General features: G+C 57.4%; 1 protein-coding gene across 8 annotated transcripts in view; it reads left to right on the top strand.

The window, feature by feature from the left end:
* The window catches only part of CRTC1 (CREB regulated transcription coactivator 1), an 85,204-nt gene that overhangs the window by 35,592 nt on the left and 25,687 nt on the right, over positions 1-23,925 (top strand). For 5 of the 8 annotated variants that reach the window (XM_027548332.1, XM_027548335.1, XM_027548336.1 and 2 more), the window contains exons 2-6: positions 16,039-16,155; positions 17,301-17,348; positions 18,853-18,990; positions 20,065-20,126; positions 21,975-22,069. In XM_027548332.1, coding sequence (XP_027404133.1) covers positions 16,039-16,155; positions 17,301-17,348; positions 18,853-18,990; positions 20,065-20,126; positions 21,975-22,069 — 460 coding nt within the window. The remainder of the gene's footprint in view (positions 1-16,038; positions 16,156-17,300; positions 17,349-18,852; positions 18,991-20,064; positions 20,127-21,974; positions 22,070-23,925) is intronic. The other 3 variants (XM_027548338.1, XM_027548333.1, XM_027548339.1) reach the window with 1 other exon arrangement.

Raw genomic sequence — 23,925 nt, forward strand, 5'->3', positions numbered from 1 at the left:
AGAGGGGCCTGGGGCAGATTCTGTGTCCTGAAGGGTCCCACCCCGCTCACACCTTGAATTACGACTCGTGGCTTCCGGAACACTGAGGGAGTACACTCCTGTTTTTTAGGCCACCCCGTCTGTGGCCATTTGTTAGGTCTGCCCCAGGAAGCTTGTGTCGTGCCTCAGAGGAGGGGGTAGACATAGAGGGCCCTGGGGTCAGGGTTCCCGCCCCCATAGACGCACCCCTCCCACTGGGCCCTGCCGCCCAGTGCGGCCACCAGGGCTCGGGAGCAGGCACTGTCCAGAGTGCCCCCCTCTTTAGTTAGTTACCAGGCAAGGAACTTTATCAACCTTGTTCCAAACTTCATTCCCAGGCTTCTTCAGCTTTAGTTGCGCGGAATGAATTGTGGATCAGCAAAACCAGAAGAGAACTGTAATGTCTAAGGGATTTGAACTTAAAAATATCAGAAATCTAGATCTTATCAGCTCCAGAAATTGAGTTATGTTAGTTAGACCACAATCAGAATAGAAACGGGCAGCTCTTCAAGCCTGATCTGCTTTCGAAATGCTCTCCATTCTACTGGTCTCACTCTGGGAAGCCCCTCTGGCCTCCAGTCTCCCTCCCACCCAGCCCCGAGGCCTCCCCCAGACCCTCCGGCTGGGCCAGGGCCGAGTAGCCCCCATGGAGGCGAGAGAGCTTGCTGAGGTCACAGGTGCAACCGGTGCACTTGGCCGTCTGGGAGGGGCCTCAGCTCAGTGTGTGCGGGGCTCGGCCGCCTGCCTTGGGGGCTGCTCAGCCAGGTACTGGGGACGTGGTGCCCGGACAGATGGGCTCGGGGCCGGCGCTCACGTGTAGGTCCTCCTGGGCCTGTGGGGTAGTCGGCCTCCTCTCCCACGGACACCGGGCTGTGGAAGCAGGGAGAAGCGCCTCCAGTTGTCCTGCTGGCACACTGGGCTTTGTCTCCGCACTGCGTTTGGGCCTGTAAAGCGTGGCTCCCCTGCGTCCCACCTGGGGCCCCTCCCACCTCTCCAGAGCCTGTCGGGGCGTTTACAGGGCAGGCTTGGGTGAGCAAACATGGGCCCTCCAGCCTGCTGCACACGGGCCCCCTGTGGGCCTGACCGTGACGTGCTGTGGCCCCAGATCAGTGTGTGGTGCCGGGGCTGGCGGCCACCACACTGCCCAGGCCTCTGGCCAGAGGCAGGCGTGTAGTCCTGGCAGAGCTCTGCGCCCCCTAAGACCCCACATCCCTGCGGCCCTGTTCAGTGCAGCCCCTCGGACCTTGGGGTGGGGTTGGTGTAGAGTTGGGGAAGGACACCTCGAGGACCTCCCAGGAGGAGCGTGTTTCAGGGAGAGGCTCTTCTGCAGCCCCCAGTGCGCCGAGACCTCCCCGATCCAGCCTGTCAGGGCCACTGTGGTGGACCTTCCCCTGGGTCTCCACCTGGGCATTCATGGCCTCCTTGTGCCCTCCTGGTCTGGGCATCAGTCCTGCCCTCCTCACCACTCTGCAGTGATGGCCCACCACAGCTGGCCTGGCCTTCTCTTCCTTCTCTGCCTGGGCTTCCACTTCTGTCCTTAATATTCCCTCTGCCTGGACACTTACTAGATCAGTCTGCACCGTGGACTGTTAACTTGAAGGTTCCCATCATCCAGCCTTCCACGATCATCCATTCTCAAGGTCCCTGCCTCTCCCAAGCTGGGCTCTGAGAGGCCCTGCCTCCTCTCTGGGCCCCCAGAGTTAGTTTCCTGAGGCTGCTACAGCAAAAAACCTTAAACCGGGAGGCTTGAAGCCACTGAAGTCTCTTCCTGGGCATGTATCCAGAAAAGATGAAAACTCTGATTTGAAAAGATACATACTCCGCAGTGTTCACAGCAGCACTGTTTACGATAGCCAAGATGTGGAAGCAGCCCACGTGCCCAGTAACAGATGACTGGATTAAGAAGATGTGGTGCAATTATACAGTGGAGTATTACTCAGCCATAGAAAAGAATTAAATAAAGCCATTTGCAGCAACATGGATGAACCTAGAGATTATTACACTAAATGAAGTAAACCAGACAAAGATATCACATGACATCTCTTATATATGGAATCTAAAAAAATGGTACAAATGAATTTGTAAAGTAGAAACAGGCCCATAGACATAGAAAACAAACTTTTGGTTACCAAAGGAGTAGGCAGGGAGGGATAAATTAGGGGTTTGGGATTAACAGATACACACTACTTTATATAAAATAAACAACAAGGACCTACTCCTGATACATAGCACAGGAAACTGTATTCGGTGTCTTGTAATAACCTACAGTGGAAAAGAATCTGAGAATGGATGTGTGTGTGTGTGTGTGTGTGTGTGTATTTATTTGTATAACTGAATCACTTTGCTATACATCTGAAACTAATACACTAAGTAACTAAGTAAGTTACTGTACTAACTAGTACAGTAAGTCAGCTGTATTTCAATAAAAGCTGTCTGCTTTGGGGAAGAAATGAATTTAATAATGATGTAAGAATTCAGTAATAGTGGGACTTCCCTCGCAGTCCAGTGGTTAAGTCTCTATGCTTTCAGTGCATGGGGCACGGGTTTGATCCCTGATCAGGGAAAATCCCACATGCTGCGTAGTGCAGTTAAAAAAAAAAAAAATCAAAGGATTAAATACTACCAGAGGTTCCCCAGTGGCTCCTCAGTAAAGAATCTGCCTGCATTGCAGGAGCCATAGGAGACTCGGGTTCGATCCCTGGGTCGGGAAGATCCCCTAGAGGAGGGTATGGCAACCCACTCCGGTATTCTTGCCTGGAGAATCCCATGGGTGGAGGAGCCTGGAGGGTTACACTCCATGTTATTGTAAAGAGTCTGTCACGACTGAAGCGACTGAGCATGCAGAGCACACATGCAAACAGAGATTCAAAACAAAAACAGGAAAAAACAAAAACCAGAAGTCTACTTCGTCATGGTTCTGGAGACAGGAAGTCCGTGGATCCAGATGTGGGCAGGGTTGGATTCTTCTCGGAGCTCCGAGGGGAAATCCATCCCAGGCCTCTCCCCCAGCTCTGGGGGCTGCTGGTAAGCCTTTGAGGCCCCTTGTCTGCAGCTGCGCCCCCCGATGTCTGCCTCCACCTTCACCTGGCCTCCTTCCTGCCTTCCGTGTTCTCTTCCTGTAAGGACACCAGTCACTGGATTTAGGGGTCTCCCCAAATCCAAGGTGACCTCATCTCAAGAGCCTTAACTAATTACAACCGCAAAACCTGTTTTCAGACAAGTCTCCATCCTGAAGTTCCATATGGGCCTACAGCCCGAGTTGAGGGGCTGAGCGGATTCACCCCAGGCTGGTCCTGCGCCTTGGTGCTGCCTCACACATGCCCCTGGTGAGCAGGCACATGACTTTACATTTAGGCAGCTGATTGCAGAAACGCCAGCTGTGGTTTTCCACCCATCATGTCTCTCTTGCCAGCAGCCCCGGGGACAGCACGCATCTCTTGTCACCTCTGCCTCACTGACTTCCGGCCTCTCAAGCCCAGGCCCAGAGAAGACCCTTCTTTGCAGGCCACCCCATCCTGTAGCCTGGGGGCTTCTGCTGGAAGAGTCCTAGGCTCCCTGGCTTTGCCTGGGCCTGCCCAGCCGAGGGTGATCCCAGAGGACGCAGGGTGTGGGGTGATTCTGGGCTTCCCAGTTCCAGATACAGCTGTCGATGGTCCCTTCCTGGGGACGAGAGCTGGTCCCCTAGGCGCTCACGGAGGCTGGGCACGCAGGGCCCCAGCTGTCAGGCTGGCTGGCCCACCAGCCAGACACAGGCCAGCTGCTTGCCTGTGACAGGGGGCTGTGGGCCAGATTGCGGCCCCCAGATTGCTGTGTGGAAGCCCTAGCATCCAGCGTGACCAGAGGTGGAGGATGGGGCTTTGAGAGGTGCTTGAGGTAACGTGAGGTCATAGGGAGGCATCCTGAGTCCATAGGGCGGGTGTTCTCTTAAGAGGGGGAGAGGGGGAGACTTGCCCCTGAGCACACCCCGAGGAAAGGCCACGCGTGGACCCTGGGCCACAGCGGCTGCCTGCAGACGGCGATCACCGGAGGTCGTGCTGGCAGCCTCCTCCCAGACTCCAGCCTCCACAACTGTGAGAAATAAAAGCCGCCCATTCTGTGGGATTTGGTTATGGTGACCTGAGCTAATACAGAGGGTTATTTTAATCCTTGTTTTTTTTTTTTTTTTGGCCTCACCACATGGCACGTGGGATCTTACTTTCCCAACGAGGACTCGAACCCTCACCCTCTGTCTTGAAAGTGCGGAATCTTAACCACTGGACTTCCAGGGAAGTCCCCGGAGGGTTATTTTGGAAGGAAGGGGTCAGGAAAAGCTTTTTGAGGATGTCGTGTTTGAGCTGAAACCCAAAGAATGAGAAGGAACTCCGTGGAAGGTTCCAGAAAAGGGGGCGATGGGTGCAAGGGCCCAGAGGCGGGAGGCATGGGAGGGCCTTCTGGGCCACCAGGAAGTTGCAGTTCGCCAGGGCAGGAGTCTGGATCGTACCCGAGGCCTCGTTCCCTTTTCAGGCGGCCTCCGAGCTAGCCTGTCCTTCCCCCAGGGCCTCAGTTTCCCTACTTGTCAAGTGGAGGGGAGCCCTCTCCCTCTGAGGGCTGCTTCAGGGTCCCGCCCAGAGTGGGCGCCTGGCTGGCGGGCCGGGGGAGAGGCCCCCAGGCGCCAGCTGTGCTGCACTCAGACCTCGAGGGACCCTTCCTCCTCCCCAGCCCCAGCGTCTGGGCTCAACAACCACCACCGCCGAAGGAAACAAAACGAGCTCACAGCGGACCCTCTGATTCCTCCAGGGTTGGGGATTTGGCAGCGGCAGCCGAGGCTGATTAAAGGCATTCCGAGGCACACTCGGTGTTTGTGTATCTGGTTCTGTATTTACACTTTGGGAACGAGCGAGGAGGCAGCTGGGGAGTGTCTCCACCGGCCAGGGGCCGGGGGCTGGAGTGACTCAGCCTGGAATCCGAGCTCGGCCACATGCCTGTGACGCTTTCATTCATTCCCTGATTCATTCATTATTCCTTCCTGTGCTCAGCAGACGTGTCATGAGAAACTCCAGTGTACCAGGCACACTTCGGGGGGGTCAGCCTGGCCTCGCCCCACTGTGGAGCCCTCCCTTGGAGTGGGGGCCCATGCTGGGGTGGGGCTGGGGTAGCAACAAAGTTAACAACAGTGAGTTTTTATTATTTTGTGCCTTGTGGGATCTTAGGTCCCCAACTAGGGATTTTTTTTTTTTTAATATATTTATTTGGCTGCACTTGTTCTTAGATCCTTGACCAGGGTTCGAACCTGAGCCCCCTGCCGTGGGAGCAGGGAGTCTTAGCCATTGAACCACCAGGAAAGTCCCCTTAACTGGTGACTGAAACAGGGGCCTCGGCAGAGAAAGTGTGGAGTCCTAACCATCGGAGTGTCAGGGCATTCCCAATGACAGTGAATTAAAAATGACCTAAAAACTGAAGTGGAAGAGAGCAACCTGTAAAATTCCTAGAAGGAAGCAGTACAAGTACAAGCACAGAATTGGACCCTGTCAGCGTTGAAAACTTCTGTGCGTCGAAAGACTGTCAAGAGAATGAAAAGACAGAGAAAGAAAGTATTTGCAACCGTAGAGCTGTGCATGTGTGTTAGGTCGCTTCCATTGTGTTCCGGCTCTTTGCGACCCTATGCACTGTGGCCCACCAGGCTCTGATAAGAGGTTAAGATTCCAGATGTTAAGCTGCATTATAGCACAGGGAGCTCAGCTGGGTCCTCTGATGACCTAGAGGGGTGGGATGGTGGGGTTGGGAGGGAGGCTTAAGGGGATATAGGTATACATATAGCTGATTAACCAAGGGCTTCCCTGGTGGCTCAGACATTAAAGTCTGCCTGCAAAGCAAGAGACCCGGGTTCGATCCCTGGGTCAGGAGAAGAGAAATGACAACCCACTCCAGTGTTCTTGCCTGGGAAATCCCATGCAGAGGAGCCTGGCAGGCTGCAGTCCATGGGGTCACAAAGAGTTGGACACGACTGAGCAACTAATACTTATAGCTGATTGACATTGTTGTACAGCAGAAATGAACACAATATTGTAAAGCAGTTATACTTCAATTAAAAAAAAGACCTAGAATATATATTCAGTAAGGAAAAAAAACATGCAACTCGGTGTTTAAAAAGGGCGAAGGACTTGGCATTTCTCCAAAGATACACAAATGGCCGGTAAGCACATGATAAGATGCTCAGCGTCAATAGTCGTCAGGGAAATGAAAATCAGAGCCAGAATGAGGTACCACCTCCCACCCGTCAGGATGGCTGCTGTCAAAACAGCAGAAATAAACCAGTGTTGGTGAGGACGTGGGGGAATGGGAACCCTTGTACACCGCTGGTAGGAACGTAGGATGGTGTGGTAGCTGTGGAAGACAGTCTGGTAGTCCCTCGATAAGATAAATATGGAATTACCATATGACCCAGCAGTTCTCCCTGTAGGTGTGTTCCTGAGGGGTTTGAAAGCAGGGACTCAGGCAGGTGCTTGTACACGCACGTCCACAGCAGCATAGTCACAGTCGCCAGGAGGTGGGGCGACACCCGGCCATCAGCAGACGAACGGATAAACGCAGCATGGCCCATCCATGCGGCGGAATGTTGATTCAGACATAAAAGGAGTGAAGCTCTGACACAACGCGGATGAACTCTGAAAACATGCCAGGAGAAAGAAGCCAGACACAGACAAATAGTGTGTGGTCCCCTTTGTGCGTGTTAAAGTCACTTCAGTTGTGTCTGACTCTGCAGCCCTTACGGACTGAAGCCCGCCAGGCTCCTCTGTCCATGGGATTTCCCGGGCAAGAATACTGGAGTGGGTTGCCATTTCCTTCTCCAGGGGATCTTCCCGACCCAGGGATCGAACCCACATCTCTCATGTCTCTTTCGTCGGTGGGCTGGTTTTTTACCAGCAGTGCCACCTGGGAAGCCCAATCCCCTTTGTATGAAATGTCAGGAATAGGCAAATGCAGACAAGTAGGAAACAAGTTGGTGGTTGTGGGGCTGTGAGGGGGCTGAGGGGCGACTGTTAATGGGCACTGGGTCTCTTTTGGGGTGATGAGAATGCCCTTGACCTAGCTAAAGGTGATGATCGGACAGTACTCTGGATGTACTAGATGACACTGATTTGTGCACCTTAAAATGGTTCATATTCTGTTGCGTGACTTTGATAAAGAAGAAAGGAAAAAGTTTAAAAAGAGAAAAAAGCGCCCTCAGGCCTTCCTGGTTGGGCGCCTGTGCCAGCGCAGCAGTCTGCCTGAGCCCCAGGTGTTTGTTCCCAGGGTGGGCAGCAGAGGTGTGGGGAGAGACAGGTCGTCCGGCGGCTGTGGTGAATGCAGCCTGGGAGGGCCTGCCTCCCCTCCTCAAACTCTCGTCTGGTGCTGGAGCAGCTGAGACCGGGCAGCCTCTTGGGGCCGGTTCCTTGGAAAGAACCTGCAGGGACACAGCCAGACAAAAGTGGGGCACAGGCACCCGTGGGGAACGCTGGCTCTGGAAAACGCAGCTGCAGCTCCACGAGATTCAGAGTCAGATCCTTTCAGGGGCTCTCGGGGCCTCCCTCCAAAGGCCCCTCTGGCTGCTGGAACGCTTGGAGAACCTGGCAAAGCCCGGGTCCCTCCCTTCCTGGGGACAGCCTCCAAAAGTGGCCCCTCCAAAGGCCCCTCCGGCTGCTGGAACGCTTGGAGAACCTGGCAAAGCCCAGGTTCCTCCCTTCCTGGGGACAGCCTCCAAAGTGGCCCCTTCAAGGGCCCCTCTGACGTCAGCCACCTCCTGAGGACTCCTCCTTGGGGAGCCCAGTGGGCGGGGCTTCAGGCCAGGGTGTGAGAATCCCCTGGGGTCCTGCTCAGCACTCAGGTCCCCAAAGGGTGGTGCCCTCTCGATGGATTTGCTCTCCACCTCCCTCTCATGAGTGGTTCTTTGCCCGTGTGCCCGGGAAGCTGTCTCTTCATCCTTGGGCCTCAGTTTCCCCAGAGACAGGGTGCTCTGTCCCACGTGGGCACGGGAGGCACACGGTCCCGCCTGGGGTTCCGAGCACACTGAGTCATTGGTCCTGCACGCACAGGTTCTTCCAGCGTCCGGTCTCTCAGTACCCACGGGGATGCCATGCCGCATTGTTGTGCCAGGGTCCTCGCAGGGCTGACAGTCTGATGGCAAGAGTTAGACCTTGAGTGGTTTTGGAGAGTGAGCCGTGGAGGTGACCCCACAGAGGAAAGGTGCACCGTGTTGGGCCGGCCCAGCGGGAAGAACCTCTTGGAGGAAGGAGTGCCAGTGCAGAGGCCCTGAGGCAGCCCCCTCGGTGGGCGAAGTGCGGTGACTCGTGGGGAGCAAGGGGCCAGATAGTGCAGGCCTTTGTGGCGAGAGGGGGAAGCAGGTCTGCTCAGAGCTCGAGGCTCCTCCCGGACCCTCTACTGTGGCCCCCACGCCTGCCCTGGCTTTGCAGGACAGAGCTCAGCCTTCAGCGTGGCCACTCCCCTTAATCTCATTAGGAGGCTGGCCAGTTGCCATGGTGGTTGTGATGGGCCCGAGCAGGGCTGGCTCCTTCCAGACAGCGAGGCCTGGGAGGAGCTGACAGATGGGAATTCATTGCATCCTGTGGGGTCTCAAAGGATTGGGACTGCCCTGGGGAGGTGATTGCATCTCCCATGCCTCTCAGGGCCACTGGCCCGCGATTGTGCCCAGTAGGGGTGAGGACACAGAAATGGGATACACGCCTTGCAGGGCAGCTCTGTCCCCGTGGGGTCCCTCCAGCAAGGGGGTTGGGGGAAGCTGGAGAAGTCACCGTTTCCCCACCGTTCTGTAGGGGCAGTGGGGATGGGTGTGGGGGGTCGGTCCTGACTCAGGCTGGGTCAGGGACCAGAGGGGCTTTCCTGCCTAAAAACAAGGGCCCCAGGGCTGAGGCAGGACTTGAGGTGGCCTTTTAAAGAATCTGCTTACTTTCTGGCCGTGTTGGGCCTGGGTTGCAGCGCACGGAACGTTTTGTCACAGCGCGTGGAGCCTTTGGCTGTGCTGTGCGGACTCAGTAGCTTGCGGCACGTGGGCTTGGTTTCCCCAAGGCACTTGGCACCTTAGTTCCCCCGACCAGGGATCGAACCCTCAGCCCAGCGCTGCATGCATGTGTGCGGGCTAAGTCCTTCAGTCAGATCTGATTCTCTGTGACCCTGTGGACTGTAGCCCGCAGGCTCCTCTGTCCATGGGATTCTCCAGGCAAGAGTACAAGAGTGGGTTGCCATTTCCCCCTCCAGGGAGGATCTTCCCGACCCAGAGATCAAACCCATGTCTCTTATGTCTCCTGCATTGGCAGAGGGGTTCTTTACCACTAGCACCACCAGGGAAGTCCCCCTGAGGAGGCTTTTTACAGTGAGACTCGTGCTGCATCCCCACCTCGATAGAGCCGACGTGGTCGAGTTGATGCTCTGACTCGAAGCTTCCAGATGAGGTGGTGTGCTCTGATCTGTGATGTGACGTGGCCTCTGTGACGCTCTGTGGTCCCAGCTGCCCACTGGTCCACAAGGTTATCCAGGAGTCAGGTTCCAGGAGTGGAGTCTCTGCCCTACTTGGCCACTTCTGAGCCGGGTGACCCTAGGCCGTTCCTTTGCCTGCTTAGCCTCAGTTTTCCCATCTGGAAAGTGGAGTATGCTGGGAACCCTCTCAAAGGTCCTTAGATTGAGATGTGTCCCCTCAAAAGATATGTCCACATGCTCACCCGTAGCCTGGGAACGTGGCCTTACTTGGCAAGAGCACTTTTGCAGATGTAATTAAGGGTCCCAAGATGAGACGATTCTGAAATAGGATGGGCTCCGAATCTAATGACAGGTATTGTTCTGAGAGAAAGGAGAGGGGGTGTGAGACACAGCCACAGAGGGGAAGGCTGTGTGGAGACGGAGGCAGAGGTCGGAGCCATGAGCCAAGGATGCCCAGAGCCCCCTCAGGCCGAGAGAGGCCGGGGGTGGATCCTCCGTCTGTGGTTCTGGAAGGAATCAACTCTGCCCGCACCTTGATCTTGGACTTCACCTCTGGACTTGTGAGGGAGTGAATTCCTGTTGTTCTAAGCCATCCACTTGATGGGAATTTGTTACAGTCAGCCCAGGATACTTAAGACAGGGCATTTGTGATGCTTAAATGCACTGATACAGAGAAGGTCTCTGTGCCCCATGGTGGCGGGGGGCTCTGGGGTGCCATCTGCGGCACATGGGGTGGGGAGATGCTGAGCAGAGGAGAGGCTGAGGTCAGCGCTGTGCTTCTGGTTGTCTGGTGTGGCCCCATCGGCCCCATCTCAGACCCTAGGGTGTGGCCCCACGGGCTTGGCTGATTGGTTCACACCTGAGAGCAGGAAGGTTTGAGAGGCATGAACTGGACTGTTCTGGAAAGATCTGGGGCTGCAGAGTGCTGGTGGGAGGCCAGGCCAGATATATGACAGCACGCCTGGGGCCCCGTGTGGCCACATGCAGGGTCGGCACCAGACACATTGTGCCTGGCAGACCGTGCATCCCGGGTGCCCACCTCCTGGAGGGGCAGGAAGGGGACGGTAGGCAGGGTCTCGGCTCAGGCATTTGTTTGTTTTGTTTCAATACTGAATTTGTTTATTTGGCTGCACTGAGTCTTAGTGGCGGCACACAAGATCTTTTCTTTTTAGTACTTATGTATTCTTGGTCCCACCGGGTCTTCACTGCTGTGAGCAGCCTTTCTCTAGCTGCAGTGAATGGGGGCTGCTCTCCATTGCAGCGCACACACGTCCCACTGCTTTGCTTCACTAGTCGCAGCACGCAGGTTCAGCAGGTGTGCGTGGGCTAAGTTACTCCACATGTGCGATCTTCCCGGGCCGGGGATCGAACCCGTGTCTCCTGCACTGGCAGGCGGGCTCCAGATGGGGATCTTTAGTTGCGGCATGCGGGATCTTCTTTCCCATCACTTCATGGGAAATAGATGGGGAAGCAGTGGAAACAGTGTCAGACTTTATTTTTGGGGGCTCCAAAATCACTGCAGATGGTGACTGCAGCCATGAAATTAAAAGACACTTACTCCTTGGATGGAAAGTTATGACCAACTTAGATAGCATATTTAAAAGCAGAGACATTACTTTGCCAACAAAGTTTCCTCTAGTCAAGGCTATGGTTTTTCCTGTGGTCATGTATGGATGTGAGAGTTGGACTGTGAAGAAGGCTGAGTGGCGCAGAATTGATGCTTTTGAACTGTGGTGTTGGAGAAGACTCTTGAGAGTCCCTTGGACTGCAAGGATATCCAACCAGTCCATTCTGAAGGAGATCAGCCCTGGGATTTCTTTGGAAGGAATGACGCTAAAGCTGAAACTCCAGTACTTTGGCCACCTCATGCGAAGAGTTGATTCATTGGAAAAGACTCTGATGCTGGGAGGGATTGGGGGCAGGAGGAGAAGGGGACGACAGAGGATGAGATGGCTGGATGGCATCACCGACTCGATGGACGTGAGTCTGAGTGAACTCCGGGAGTTGGTGATGGACAGGGAGGCCTGGCGTGCTGCGGTTCATGGGGTTGCAAAGAGTCGGGCACTACTGAGCGACTGAACTGAACTGAACTGTGAGATCTAGTTCCCTGATCAGGGACCGCACCCACCCCCTTGCCTTGGATGCGAAGAGTCTCAGCCACTGCAGCAGTAGGGAAGTCGAGGGCCAGGCACTTTGGATCGTGCAGATGTGGCTAGACAAACCGAGGGGCATATGGGGAGAGTCTGGGTCAGTGGTGCTCTTACTGTTGTGATTTTCTTCCTTTTAACTCAGTGGAGGAAGAGGGTAGCTTTAGAGGAAGCTGGGTGGGCGATTCGGGAACTCCCTCTACCATCTTCGCAGTTTTTCTGTGAACCTAAACCTTTGATAATGAAAATGGAGGTTAAGAGCAACAACAGTGAGAATTCCCTTGCACTCCAGTGGTTAGAACTCTGTGCTTCGAATGCAGGGTTAGAGAGGCAGTCCCTCGTTGGGGAACTAAGATCCGACATGCCTTATAACAATAGCAATAACAACAAAGCCATAGGCCAATGTGAAGGTGACTTGGGGGGCCTGCTCCTTGAGTGGGGTGTCAGGGAGGCCCCTCCAGGGTGGATGTGGAGCTGTCACAGGCGGCTCCCTGGGGTAGGGGGAGCACAAACTCAGGGTGCTTTGGTATTGGATGTCTGGAGGGAGTGAGGAATGGGGAGAGCAGAGGGCAGGGAGGCACCTGTGAAAGTGAGTGACAGGGCACCTGCCCACCCTCCGCATCTGGAGTGGGGTCTGCTCTCACAGTGGGGGAGCCTGGTCTTGGACCCCAGGCTGTCGGACCCTTGGGCCAGAAGCTAAGGGGGAGCCAGAGAGGCGCAGCTCCTCTGTGCCAGCAGGTCTTGTCCAGGCGTCACCACCCTGCCGTGCTGCCTTCCGCCAAAACCCACGGGAACGGGGCAAGGGGAGGGGCAGGCCCAAGCCTCAGGGCAGCAGGGGTTGTGTCAGTGTCCTGAAAGGTTCTCGCGTGGCCTCCAAGTGGGGCTGTCACCTGGCTCGTGGAAGTCTGCTCCCGAGCGTGGGAGCCGTGATGTTCGTTCACTCGTTCACTCGGTTACTCACCCCGAGTTCTTGTGCTCCTTTGTTCCACCAGCAGGTGCTGCTGAGGGTTAGACCCTGGCTTGGATGCTGGGTTTATGGAGAGGTTGGGGGTAGGGCAGGAAGTGCCTTCAAGAACCTCTCTCTGGGCAGAGGGATGCAGGAGGAGGGACTGTGGTTTGACGGGGGAAGAGGCCTGAGCTCTGTGTCCAGCAGTTGGTCAGACCCTGCCCAGTGGCATCACTCTCTTGTCCTCCTTGGGCACCCTTGGAGGCATCAGGCCCATGGGTGGAGCCCAGGCTGGCACCTCCCCACCCCAGCGTCTGCTTACTCCTGGGGTTTCCTGGCCAGGCATGTGACAGCAGTCAGCCCCTGCGAAAGTTCAGGGCCCCTTAAGACCACCTTCACTTCTGACACCAGCTACAGAGACTGAGGGTTCCTAATACTATACTGGGACTTCCCTGGTGGCTCAGATGGTAAAAAGCCTGCCTGCAATGTGGGAGACCTGGGTTCCATCCCTGGGTCAGGCAGATCTCCTGCAGAAGGAAATGGCAACCCAGTCCAGTGTTCTTGCCTGGAGAATTCCACAGACAGAAGAGTCTGGAGGGCTGCAGGCCATGGAGTCACAGAGTCAGACACGACTGAGCGACTGAAAAAAAAAACAACACTACACTCAGCTCAACGGCTCACTGGAAGGACTCAGAAGTCACTGAAGACCTTCCTACTCACGGTCATGGTCTGTTTCTTAGGAGTTCTATCTATTCCTTTGTTTTTATTTACAGCTGCACTGGGTCTGTTGCTTTGCGTGGGCTTTCTCTAGTTGTAGCAGGCGGGGGCCCTTTCTAGTTGCCGTGCCTGGCTTTCTGTTGGGGTGGCTTCTCTTATCGCAGATCATGAGCTCTGGAGCACAGCACACGGGCTTACTTGCCCCATGCCGTGTGGGATCTTCCTGGACCAGGGATCCAACCCATGTCCTCTGCATTGGCAGGTGGATTCTGTAACTACTGGACCGCCAGGGACACCCTCGGTCATGGTCTGCTACAGTGAGAGGATACAGGTCACAGTTGGAATGGGGCAGTGGCCAGCAGACTTCCGAACACAGCTGGAGGACTCCTTTCCCCGTGGAGTCACGCGGACAGCGCCTGCTTCTCCCAGCACCAGTGTGTGGTGGCACGCCCGGGGCTGGCAGCCGTGGGTCTCCCCAAGCCTTGGGGTCCAGGGTTTTTCCTGGGGTTCACCATTCAGACGCAGCCCCAGCAGAGGAAGAGCTGAGAACCTCGGTGGCCTGAGCCCCCCACCCTTGCCCACACTGTTAGCAGAGATACCCAGTGTGGCCCGGGGCCCTAGGCAAACAAGCACACTTTTCTGTGGCAGGACCTTCACTTCCCAGGAGCTGGGAGCAAAGGTCAAACAGCCCTGGGCCAGGTTAACTCTTTAAAGTGAAAGTGTTGGTCTTTCCAACTCTTTGTGACCCTGTGGACTATAGCCCACTAGGCTTCTCTGTCCATGGGATTCTCCAGGCAAGAATACTGGAGGGGATTGCCATTTCCTTTCCCAGGGGCTCTTCCCAACTCAGGTCCGACCCAGGGATCAAACCCAGGTCTCCTGCACTGCAGGCAGATTCTTCACCAGCTGAGCCGCCTGGGAAGGCCTGCCTGTGGCGCTCCACGTACAACCAAGAATGAGTACGGGGGTTCCCCAGAGGCAGGGAGGGGTCCACACTGGGTCCACTCCGGAGGCCGTACCGCAAAGCCTGACATTCCCGCAACAAAGTGGGTGGGGTTCGGGGGCCCCTGTGGAAAGGAGAGGCTTCAGCCGAGATGGCTTGGAGGGCCAGTATTATTGCAGACACACAGCCGTGAGCGGCGCGTTCCCCTTCTGGGCTCCCTCGGCCCGGAAGGTGTGATGTGAGCACTTCCAGTATCACACGCCTGGTGTTTACGCGCACACACACAGTCAGTCTGGACAGCCTACTCTATGGGAGGGGAAACTGAGGCCCAGGAGGGGGCTGCAGCCTCCAGGGCCAGGTGGTACTTGAGCGGTGGGGATAAATGTGGGTTCCTGCCCTGTGGCTCAGACACAAGAAGGGCCTGGGGGGCGGGTCTCAGGTCCAAGGACACCCGAGCCCACCCTGCTTGGCCTCGCCTGACCCCTCCTGACCAGGGGCTGGCCTGTTTCATCCTGCGTGCCCCCGGGCCCTGGGGAGGAGGGACCCAGGGTGTTCATGGTGAGCATCTCCAGCTTTTGGAGTCAGGGTCTGGGGCCAGCAAATGCCTGAGAGCCACCCGTGGAGGAATGGAGCGGGGTTAGGCTCCCTCCCGGCCCCGCCGCCCTTCACAGGAAACAGCTGTTTACCTGGGTGAGGTGCTCGGCCGGGCCAGCGGCCAGTTCCTGAGCTTTACTTCCACCTCCGGTGTCCAAGGCCCCCCAGGAAGCCGGGGCTGGCGTGGGAGAGTGGGGCGGCGTGGGCGGCCAGCGCGCGGCACGCTGCCAGGAGCTGTTTGTGAGGGAACGTGAGCTGCTCTTGTTGTGTACACAGTGTCGACCCTAGCAACCATCCCAGCCGGCCGGGGCGGACGCCCACCCCTCCCCTGGTGCCCAGCGGCCGCCCCTCTGTCACGGTACTTCATCCCAGGGCAGATTGATGGGCCTCGGGGACCTGCCCGAAGGCCACCGGTGGTGTCAGCCGGGTCAGGAGCATCTGCTATTCCTGGCGAAGTGGAATGGATGCTCTGGCGAGGGAAGGCCAGGTCCCAGCCCTGCTTGGAGGCAGCTGTGACCGGTCAGGGAGCCCCGGGCTCTTGATTCTGAGTCCTGGCCCAGGGGACAAATCCACATGTGAGTGAATGGCAGAGGACTGTGCAGGGATGTGGCCAGCCCGGATGAAGGCTCTCCAGTGGGTGAGACTGGCGGGACAGGCAGAGGGGGCCTGGGGGCTTGGGCCAGTCTCCTTAGAACTCAGGCAGGATCTGGCAGGCCAGCTCATGCTGTACTTTGAAAAGCCAGCGCTGCACTTCAGAGCCGGCCCCTCTGATTCAGACCAGTGGAAAGACAATTTCTCCCGTGTCCGGGCGTAAATTCGCAGCCTCTGGCCCGCGCCCCAGGAACACAGCCTTTGGCGTGATAAGAAATGGCTCCCCCGGGTGGGTGAGGGGCCTCCTGCTCAGGCTTCCAGGCTCCAGGTCCACTTGATACTCTTGCTTATTCACCAGTTGTTCGAAGCAGCCGGTGAGGCTCCCTCAAGTTCACGGAGGCAGCACCCTCCCGGATGGGGGGCTAGTTTCCCTGCCTGGGGTGGGCCACCTGGGGCATCTTGGGTCTCTGATTCTGCTGGTTCATGGCTCCTTTGAGAATCTGAGTCACGGGAGTCCCACATCCTCTGCGCCTGGTGTCTCGCGTGGGGCCCTTGGGAATGGCACTCCGCAGGGTGTGCTCCGGAGGTGTGTTCCCCTTCCCCCACTATAGCTGTCAGCTTCTCTGTTGCAGCTCCAGCTCCAGAAGTCCCAGTACCTGCAGCTGGGCCCAAGCCGTGGCCAGTACTACGGGGGGTCCCTGCCTAACGTGAACCAGATTGGGAGCAGCACCGTGGATCTGCCCTTCCAGGTGAGCCCCCCTCCCTCCCCCACGCCACCTCCCCACTGGGGTGTGCTCCAGGCCGGGCCCCACCCTGTCCACTGCGCGAGAGTGCCTGTGTACCAGCCTGTGAACGTCGGGGATTCCCAGGCAATTGCTGCCCCCTGTCCCCCTGCCACACATTCCCCCCGCCCCCGCCGCCCACTCCTTCCCCTAGGATGGCCTGGCCAGGCCTCGCCTGGATCCCCCCGCCCGTCCCCTGTCAGCAGACCCACAGTAAGGCCAAGGTCTGGCGGTGAGCATTTCGGCAGCCGCTACACCTGTTGGCCGGCTGTGCAGCAGCGGGAACCGCTCAGGGCCTCTGGGGCTTGGCTCCGTCCCGCTTCACTAATCCGCACGCCCAGCAGTTCTCAGAAGGACGCCCCGTGGCCTGACCCCACTTGTCTGCAAACGTTTCTTGGCAGAGACGCACACAGCGCGGCTCCCGCAGGCCGCGTAGCTGCCGCGCACATCCTTATCGTAAATAAGAGATAAGGCCCACCGCCCGCCTCTTCCCCCGGGCCCCGTCCCTCGACCCTGATCTGCAGTGGAAGTTGGGGCATGGTGGGCCCAGGAGCCAGGCCGAGAGCTGCCTGCCCCCGCCCCCCCAGCATGGTGTCTGGGCTTTGCAGCGACAAGTCCACTGAGCAGCCACACACCTGTCCCATGGCTGGGACAGAGCCCCAGAAACAGCCACGTCCGGGTGTGTGCTGACAGGCCAGGCGGAGCTGGGTCGGCCCCGCAGGGAGCTCAGTCCCGTTCGTTCCCCAGCTGTGCTCCTCCCACACCACTGTGGGGATGTGACGGGGCCCCGGATCCCACGGGCTGGCTCGGGGTCCGGCTGGCTCAGCTCTGAGTCCCCAGGGCCTCCTCCGACGGCCTCCACGTCAGAGCACATGCACCAGGCGGTCTTGCTCATCTTGGCCAGGGCCCCTCCTTGGTGGGTTTTCTCCCCTCCTCCCTGCTCGCCCCTTCCTCTGTTTTCCCCATCCCTTCCTTCCTCAAGGTTTGTGTCTCTCTGGGCACCCCAAGCTTGGCCCGGTCTGGGGCTACCATAGGGCCCCCGAGAGGGGTTTCCTGCTGGGGGACCAGGCGAGGCAGGAGTGTCTCAAAGTCTTGGTTCTTTGCATTTTCAGCCCAGCGGATTTCTGGGGGAGGCTCTGGCAGCGGCTCCTGTCTCTCTGGTAAATGAGCCCCTGGGCTGAGGTCTCGGCATCCCTGGCACGTGCGCGGGCGCTAGGTACTCCTGTGCGGCCGCCCTTGTGGCCCCGTGGGAGGTGTCCCCTCTGCCAGTGGAAGCAGATCCGCCCTGCACCCCCTGGTCTGGGGAAGTGCGTGTGGGCGCGTCCAGAGACCCCTGCCCTGGGGATCCGAGCATGCGCGCCGACGCTGCATGGGTTCGTTCTGTGACACACGCACACACATGTGCTCAGGTCCTAGACTTGGCCTGGCGAGCGGGGCTGTGGCTGGTCTGAGCTGCTCTCTGCCTCTGGCTCTGCTTCAGCTGCCTCAGTTTCCCCTCTGGGTTTCCAGACATCTCTGGGAGGAGATGAACGGCCTGTGCCCTCTGATACCCATGCCTGGATGGTGAGGTCGCTGCCGTCTCCCGGGCCTGCAGCCTTTTGGAAGCAGAAACACATAAAGACCCAAGCTGGCAGGGTCCAAGAAAGACAGGTCCCCGGACGCCAGGGAGAGCAGTCAGCCCCGAGTGCTAGCTGAGGTGTTTGGACAGGTGGGGCAGAGCAATGAGGCCGCCAGGAGCAGTCTTCCCAAGGAAATTGCTTTTCGCCTGGCTGCGCAGAGAAGAGAGAAGGGCCCAAGGGCCCGATGGCTGGGTAGGGGCCGGTAGCTGCATCCAGAGCTAGGCTACGGCTGCCAGTCTTGCCCCCATCAGATGGTGTGGGGGCCCCGTGGCGCCAAGGCAGGCGGAGAGCAGGCTCCTGGGGACCTCCGGATGGGAGCAGGGCCTGACCGGGGGCCTCATGCCAGCCCCAGGTTCTGGAAGGGAGCCCCGTCCGGCCAAGCTGTGGGCCAGGGCTCCAGAAAGTAGCGCCTGCACTTGGCTCCCGGTGGAGCTGGGACAAGGCCGTGGGGGAGGGTGCGCGGGGGTCGAGCCTCAATCAAGACCAGCCCCAGGCTCGCCGAGGAGCCTCCGGGGAGCCAGAACTTGGCCAGGTGGGCCCCTGACGTCCTGGGCTGGAAGCCCTGGGGCTGTCTCTTGGCAGGCCCCTCCAGGGATGACGTAGGTGGGGAGAGGAGGTCGGCCAGGCCCGGAGAGAGAGGGCGGAGGCCCGTCTGCACCTGGCGAGGCTGGAGGGGGGCCCTCTGCACCCTGGCACCCCAGCCGGCACCGGGCCCCGAGCTTGCGCCGCTCTGCCTGGCCCGTGCATGCCGGCCGCACTGCACGCCTGCCGCCCCGGAGCCTGGGACCCCCGGCTCGCCGCTGCCCCCACCCCCAACAGTGCTCGGAGGCTGGGGGCAGGGGCCCCAGAGGAAAGGAGGCCCATCTGGAATAGCCGAGGGTGTCTCCAGAGCTGGGCGGTGGGGGCTGTTGGGGGGACCTTGAGGTCAGATTCTGGGGGGTCAAATCTCGGATCACAGCGGATAACCGTGGTGTGGGTTCCTCTCTTTTCTTGTTCCATCTCTTCCTCTCCTCCCTCCCCGCATCGGTCCCCTCCCCACCCCCAGACACCCTTCCAGTCCTCAGGCCTGGACACCAGCCGAACTACCCGGCACCATGGGCTAGTGGACAGAGTGTACCGGGAGCGTGGCCGGCTGGGCTCCCCGCATCGCCGACCCCTGTCAGTGGACAAACACGGAAGGCAGATATCCTTTTCCCAGAGGATGTGGGCAGCGGGGGTGGGGGGTGGGGGTTGAGGCGGGGACCGCTTTCAGCTGACAGAGCGGCCTGCTACCCACACCATGATAGAATCAGGGCTGCTCCAGTCTTCCAGGGCTACTGGGCACCACCAGGAAGGGCGTACAATCACATGGCAACCCCAGAAGACTTCCTGGAGGAGGCAGTGCAAGCTGAGGAAACTTTAGCCAGGCGGGGGATTAGGGGACAGGAAACAGTGATACAGAAGAGACCCCTGGAGCACACAGCCTGAGATGAGTTGGGAGGGTGCACTCAGATGCCTGCCTGGGCAGGGGGGCCCAGGAAAGCTGTGAGCCAGGCATCCACACATCAGGGCCATGGTGGTGAACCCTCCGGGGGCCACACGGAGGGCAGCCCAGCTGAGGCAGGGGGGTTGAGGGGGATCTGAGCCTGAGCCAGACCCAGACAGATCAGAGGGAGGCTATCGGAAGACACAAAATTTGCCTTTGCACCTTGGCCAAGAAGAGAAGACTGTCAAGAATCCCCCCATCCAACCCCCCACTGACTTGGCTGCCCCTTGGTGCTTCGCCAGCCAGCCTCCCCCGCCCCCAGCGTCCGAGTGGCTGCTCCTGGGAAGCCCAGCTCTCGAGCACAGAGAAGGCTGTTCTTTCCTGCCTCTTGTTTCCACGGGCTAGGGGAGCCTGAGCAGATGGGCCCCAGACCTAGCGCTCGGGGCCCCGGGAGCCACCCCGTCAGCCCAGAATTAAGAGTCAAGGCCGGGGTCAGCTGAACTAGACTCCCTGCAGCCCCCCCGCCCCCAAGGGCCCCTGTTTCACGGCTGAGGCCTCTCTTGGAAGGGGCGCAGCCCGCACGTGCGCTTGCAGGGGGTGAGTGCTGAGTGCTAGGTGGACGGGGCTGCACCCTGGGGGCTGCTCGCAGCCAGGCAGGAAAGGCCCCCCGCCCCGAGGCCCCAGCTGTTCGCAGCCTCCCAGCAGCCTGGCTCCTTGGGCTGGCCCATTCAGGGTTCCCGGGGCTCAGGGAGGGCTTGAGCCAGCAGCACCATCCCCTTAACTCACATGCACGTGGACAGCTGCCCATATGGCACCGTGTACCTCTCGCCACCTGCGGACACCAGCTGGAGAAGGTCAGTGACCCAGAACCAACCCCCAGCCCTCTCATTGGAAACAAAGCAATACTTCCATCATGGTCGTACTTGGAAAACCAAGATGTAGTCCCTTAAAAATGGCAAAACTTAGAAGCATCCAGAAGTTGCTAGAAATCAGCTCTATCCCTGTAACAATGAGGTCACAGTTTTGGGGTCTTCCAGGGATTTTTTTTTTTCCCTTTCTCTGATTTATGACTTTCTTTTTCTTTTCTTCTTAACCAAAGTTGGGATTGTATGGAATATCCAGTGTCGTCACTTTCTTTATTTCATTTAATGTGCCATTATGATTGTTTCCCACATTCCCAAAAAGCCATAGAAAATGTGATTGGAAAGTATTGTATATTACTAGAAAATTAGGGAAATACGTAAATACATGCAGAAGATTGAAAAAACCCATAATGTCATCATCTAGGGAGATACAGCAACGATAATGTAGCTAATACAAATGTTTACAATAACACAGTTGATAGTTGGACACGAGTGTTAATGTACCTGGTGCTTCCCAGGCGGCTCTAGTGATAACCTGCCTGCCAGTGCAGGGGACGTAGGAGACGCAGGTTTGATCCCTGGGTCAGGAAGATCCCCCGGAGGAGGGCATGGCATCACACTCTGCTATTGCTTGGAGAATCCCCACGGACGGGGGAGCCTGGCCGGATACAGTCCATGGGGTCGCATGGAGTCAGACAGGACTGAAGCTGCTTAGCACATAGCCATGTGCACACACATGAATATACTTTAATGACACAGGCATGTATTCTTAAAAATGGTTAAAAAGGCAAACTTTATTTTAGTACTTACACACAGAAAAATACACGTAGGTGATTTCAGGAAACAAAGATCAAAAGTAAGCAAGCTGTTAAAAAAAACCCACAAAATATATGTAATTGAGTAACACAGTTAAATGCCCACCAAGCACGTAGTCATAGCCTAGGTCCTATTTCAACCGTCACATACGTTAACACATTACTGACCAGGGGATTTCTACAGACGAATGCCTGTGGCGTTGATAGTGTCTCCAGTCAGTAAGGCATCAACTGATGTAAGACACTCAGAGCTCCATAGAGTCGAGGCTGTTACTCTCCCCGTCTTTAGGCATAAGAGCACAGAGGTCAGAACACTTGCTTAGGGACACACAGCTGGTGCAGGGGGGCCAGGATCCCCCAGCGCCTCACTGCTCACCCAGCCCCAGGGTCAGAGACAGCCCCGCCCTTTGTCATCTGCTCTTGCCCCTGAACCAGGTTTCCTCCGCCTCACTCTCAGCATCTGGACATTCCTGTTGGGCGCACATGGCTCTTACTCTCACCCCCACGTTGGCTGTGCAGCTGGTCCTGCCCTCTGTGTGTCTGCCCAGCTTCCCAAGGCTGCCTCTGGTTTCTTAGGCAGCCTCCCTCCAGGCCTCTGCAGCTCAGGGAATATTATGTCATTGGGGCAGAGACTGGAGCCCCTCCTGGGTGCTGGGCAGCATTGGGTTGGTTGGAGCAAGACCTTCCTTGGCTTATTTGTCACTGGTAGGGGACTCCGTGATGGCCGCTGTGGGACTGGCAGGCCCGCTCTCTTCAGGGTTTCGGCAGGAAGGCACCACCCTTTGCCTAAAGCTGAGACGCCCCCTTTCCGCAGGAAGGCACCACCCTTTGCCTAAAGCTGAGACGTCCCCCAGGGACGGGCAGGGGCTTTGTTGTTCTTCAGGGTTTTGCTCAGGTCTCAGTTCACAAAAATGTCCCACAGCTGTCACCCTCTTCTGTCGTGTGGGTCCCAGATGGAGTGGAGCCAAGATTACCCCTTTGTCCCCTCTGGGGCTGAGGCTCACTGTCTCTCTCCTCTCCCCAGGACCAATTCTGACTCCGCCCTGCACCAGAGCACGATGACGCCCACCCAGCCAGAGCCCTTTACCGGGGGGTCCCAGGACGCGCACCAGAAAAGAGGTATCGGCAGAGCCCACGGGCACTTTTCCTAGGGTCAGGCAGGTCCAGTAGGTGGCCACTGTGCCCTCATGGTCACAGACCTAAGAAGGAAGACTCAGCCAATGCCTGTAACATGAGGAGTTCAGAGAAACTTTCAGAGATGGCACTGCTTCAGCTGGATTTTGAGGGATGCGTAGGGGTTTTCTGGGCAGAGAAAACAGTCCCTGGGAACTCACACTGGCTTCTGTTGATGGACTCAGGGTAAGACCTCACAGTCTAGGGGTCCTTGCAGATTCTTTCAAATGTTGGGAGCAGCAAGCCGAAGCAGAAGGGGCTTTTATCAGCTCATGACCAACAGTTGGGGCTAGTTGTTCATCTTCAGCTACCATTCAATCCCTGGCTTCACACTGGATCGTTTCCTGGCTCTGATGCTCAGAACCCGCTTGGTCCCTAAGGTCCATCCTGAAACAGTGAGTGGAAGAGAGGCCAGTTGTTGCCTAACTCTTGTCCAGAGCCTCCTTTACAGCTGGGTCGTGCACACACCTTTGTAGCTGGGGCAGATCTGTACCCAGGCCCTGGTCCCTCCTTGGAGCCAGGCGTGGAGGCAGTGTCCTTGGGACCTTCCAGGGAGGTACACAGCATCTTAAAAACTGGGGCAGCGACACCCAGAGAGGGCAGTGCGATGCTGTGAGGCCAGCCCTCGAAACCCACGTGGGCCTGACCTGCTCCAGGACCCTGAAACCAGAGAATGAATCGTGTACGCCGACGTCCAAACGCTTCCCACTCTTTTGGTAGCATCTCACTGTGCGAGTATGTGAACACACTGGGGAGATTGTGCTGATAGGAGGACGATGGGCACCAGAGCTTCACCCCTCGGCTGGCAGGCACCCTGCTTATGTGAGCTTTCCAGCTCATTGGGCACCAGCAGCGAGATCGCGGAAGGGAATGTCTCCATAATAAAGCGAGGATTCCAGACTCCTGGGGGGATGAGAGTGCACCTGTCGCGGCCCTCCTGGTCCTGATGCTGGAGGGAACTTAGAGAGCACGGTCTACCCTGAGGGAGGTCCCCGCAGAAGCTTGGGCTTTTGGCGTGGACAAGTGGACTTTGCCCTCCCAGGGACTCTTTGTGACCCCTGGCAACTCCGAGTCCTGTTGGCCTTGGGGTCAGGGGCGGGAAACATAACACCTCTCCTGTTCGTCTAGGAGGGGCCCAGGCAGTAACAGAGTCTAGGATTAGCCTGGTTGTCTTCCCATGCCCTCGTCTAGGTTTTGAGAAGGAGGAATTAACCCGTCTGGCTAGGTTCCTAATTCCGCTATTCCAGGTGAAAAGCAACCTTCAACAGGCATAAAGAAATTGGATCTCATAAAGTGTTTACTCTCACCTTGCCTGAAAGGTTTAAGGAAAGGGGCTTCAGGTACAGCTAGTTCCAGGGCCTTGAGTGATGCCTTCTAGCCCCTTCCTCCCCTCCTTTCCCCCCTGGGACTGGTTAGCACTGCAGGTCTTTCATGGGGCCGTAGCTGCCATGGTGGATGGACCTCAGCCTCTGCTGAGCTCTGTGGCTTGGTGCCAAGACCCCAAGAGGGGCCCAGTCTCTGGGTGCTAACAGCCCAGGTGACCGGTGGCCACAGGGCTGCAGGTGGGGCACATGAGGCAAGACAGCCACTCCTGGGAGAGACGCTTGGCGGTCCTCTGCGGCCCGAGGCCTCTGAAGCCTGAGTAGACCACACACGCCCTGAGCTCCAGCGCTTTCAGTTTCATTTCTTTTAAAATCACAGGTCCTCTGATTTTTTTTTAACTTTTCTTTTAAAAAATGAAGCTCTTTTGTTCTTTAGTACAACCCCCAGTAGTTACTGTTGGGGCAGTTACAGTCATGTCA

Source organism: Bos indicus x Bos taurus, chromosome 7 (genome assembly GCF_003369695.1).
Source record: "Bos indicus x Bos taurus breed Angus x Brahman F1 hybrid chromosome 7, Bos_hybrid_MaternalHap_v2.0, whole genome shotgun sequence".
In the NCBI taxonomy this organism is placed as follows: Eukaryota; Metazoa; Chordata; class Mammalia; order Artiodactyla; family Bovidae; genus Bos; species Bos indicus x Bos taurus.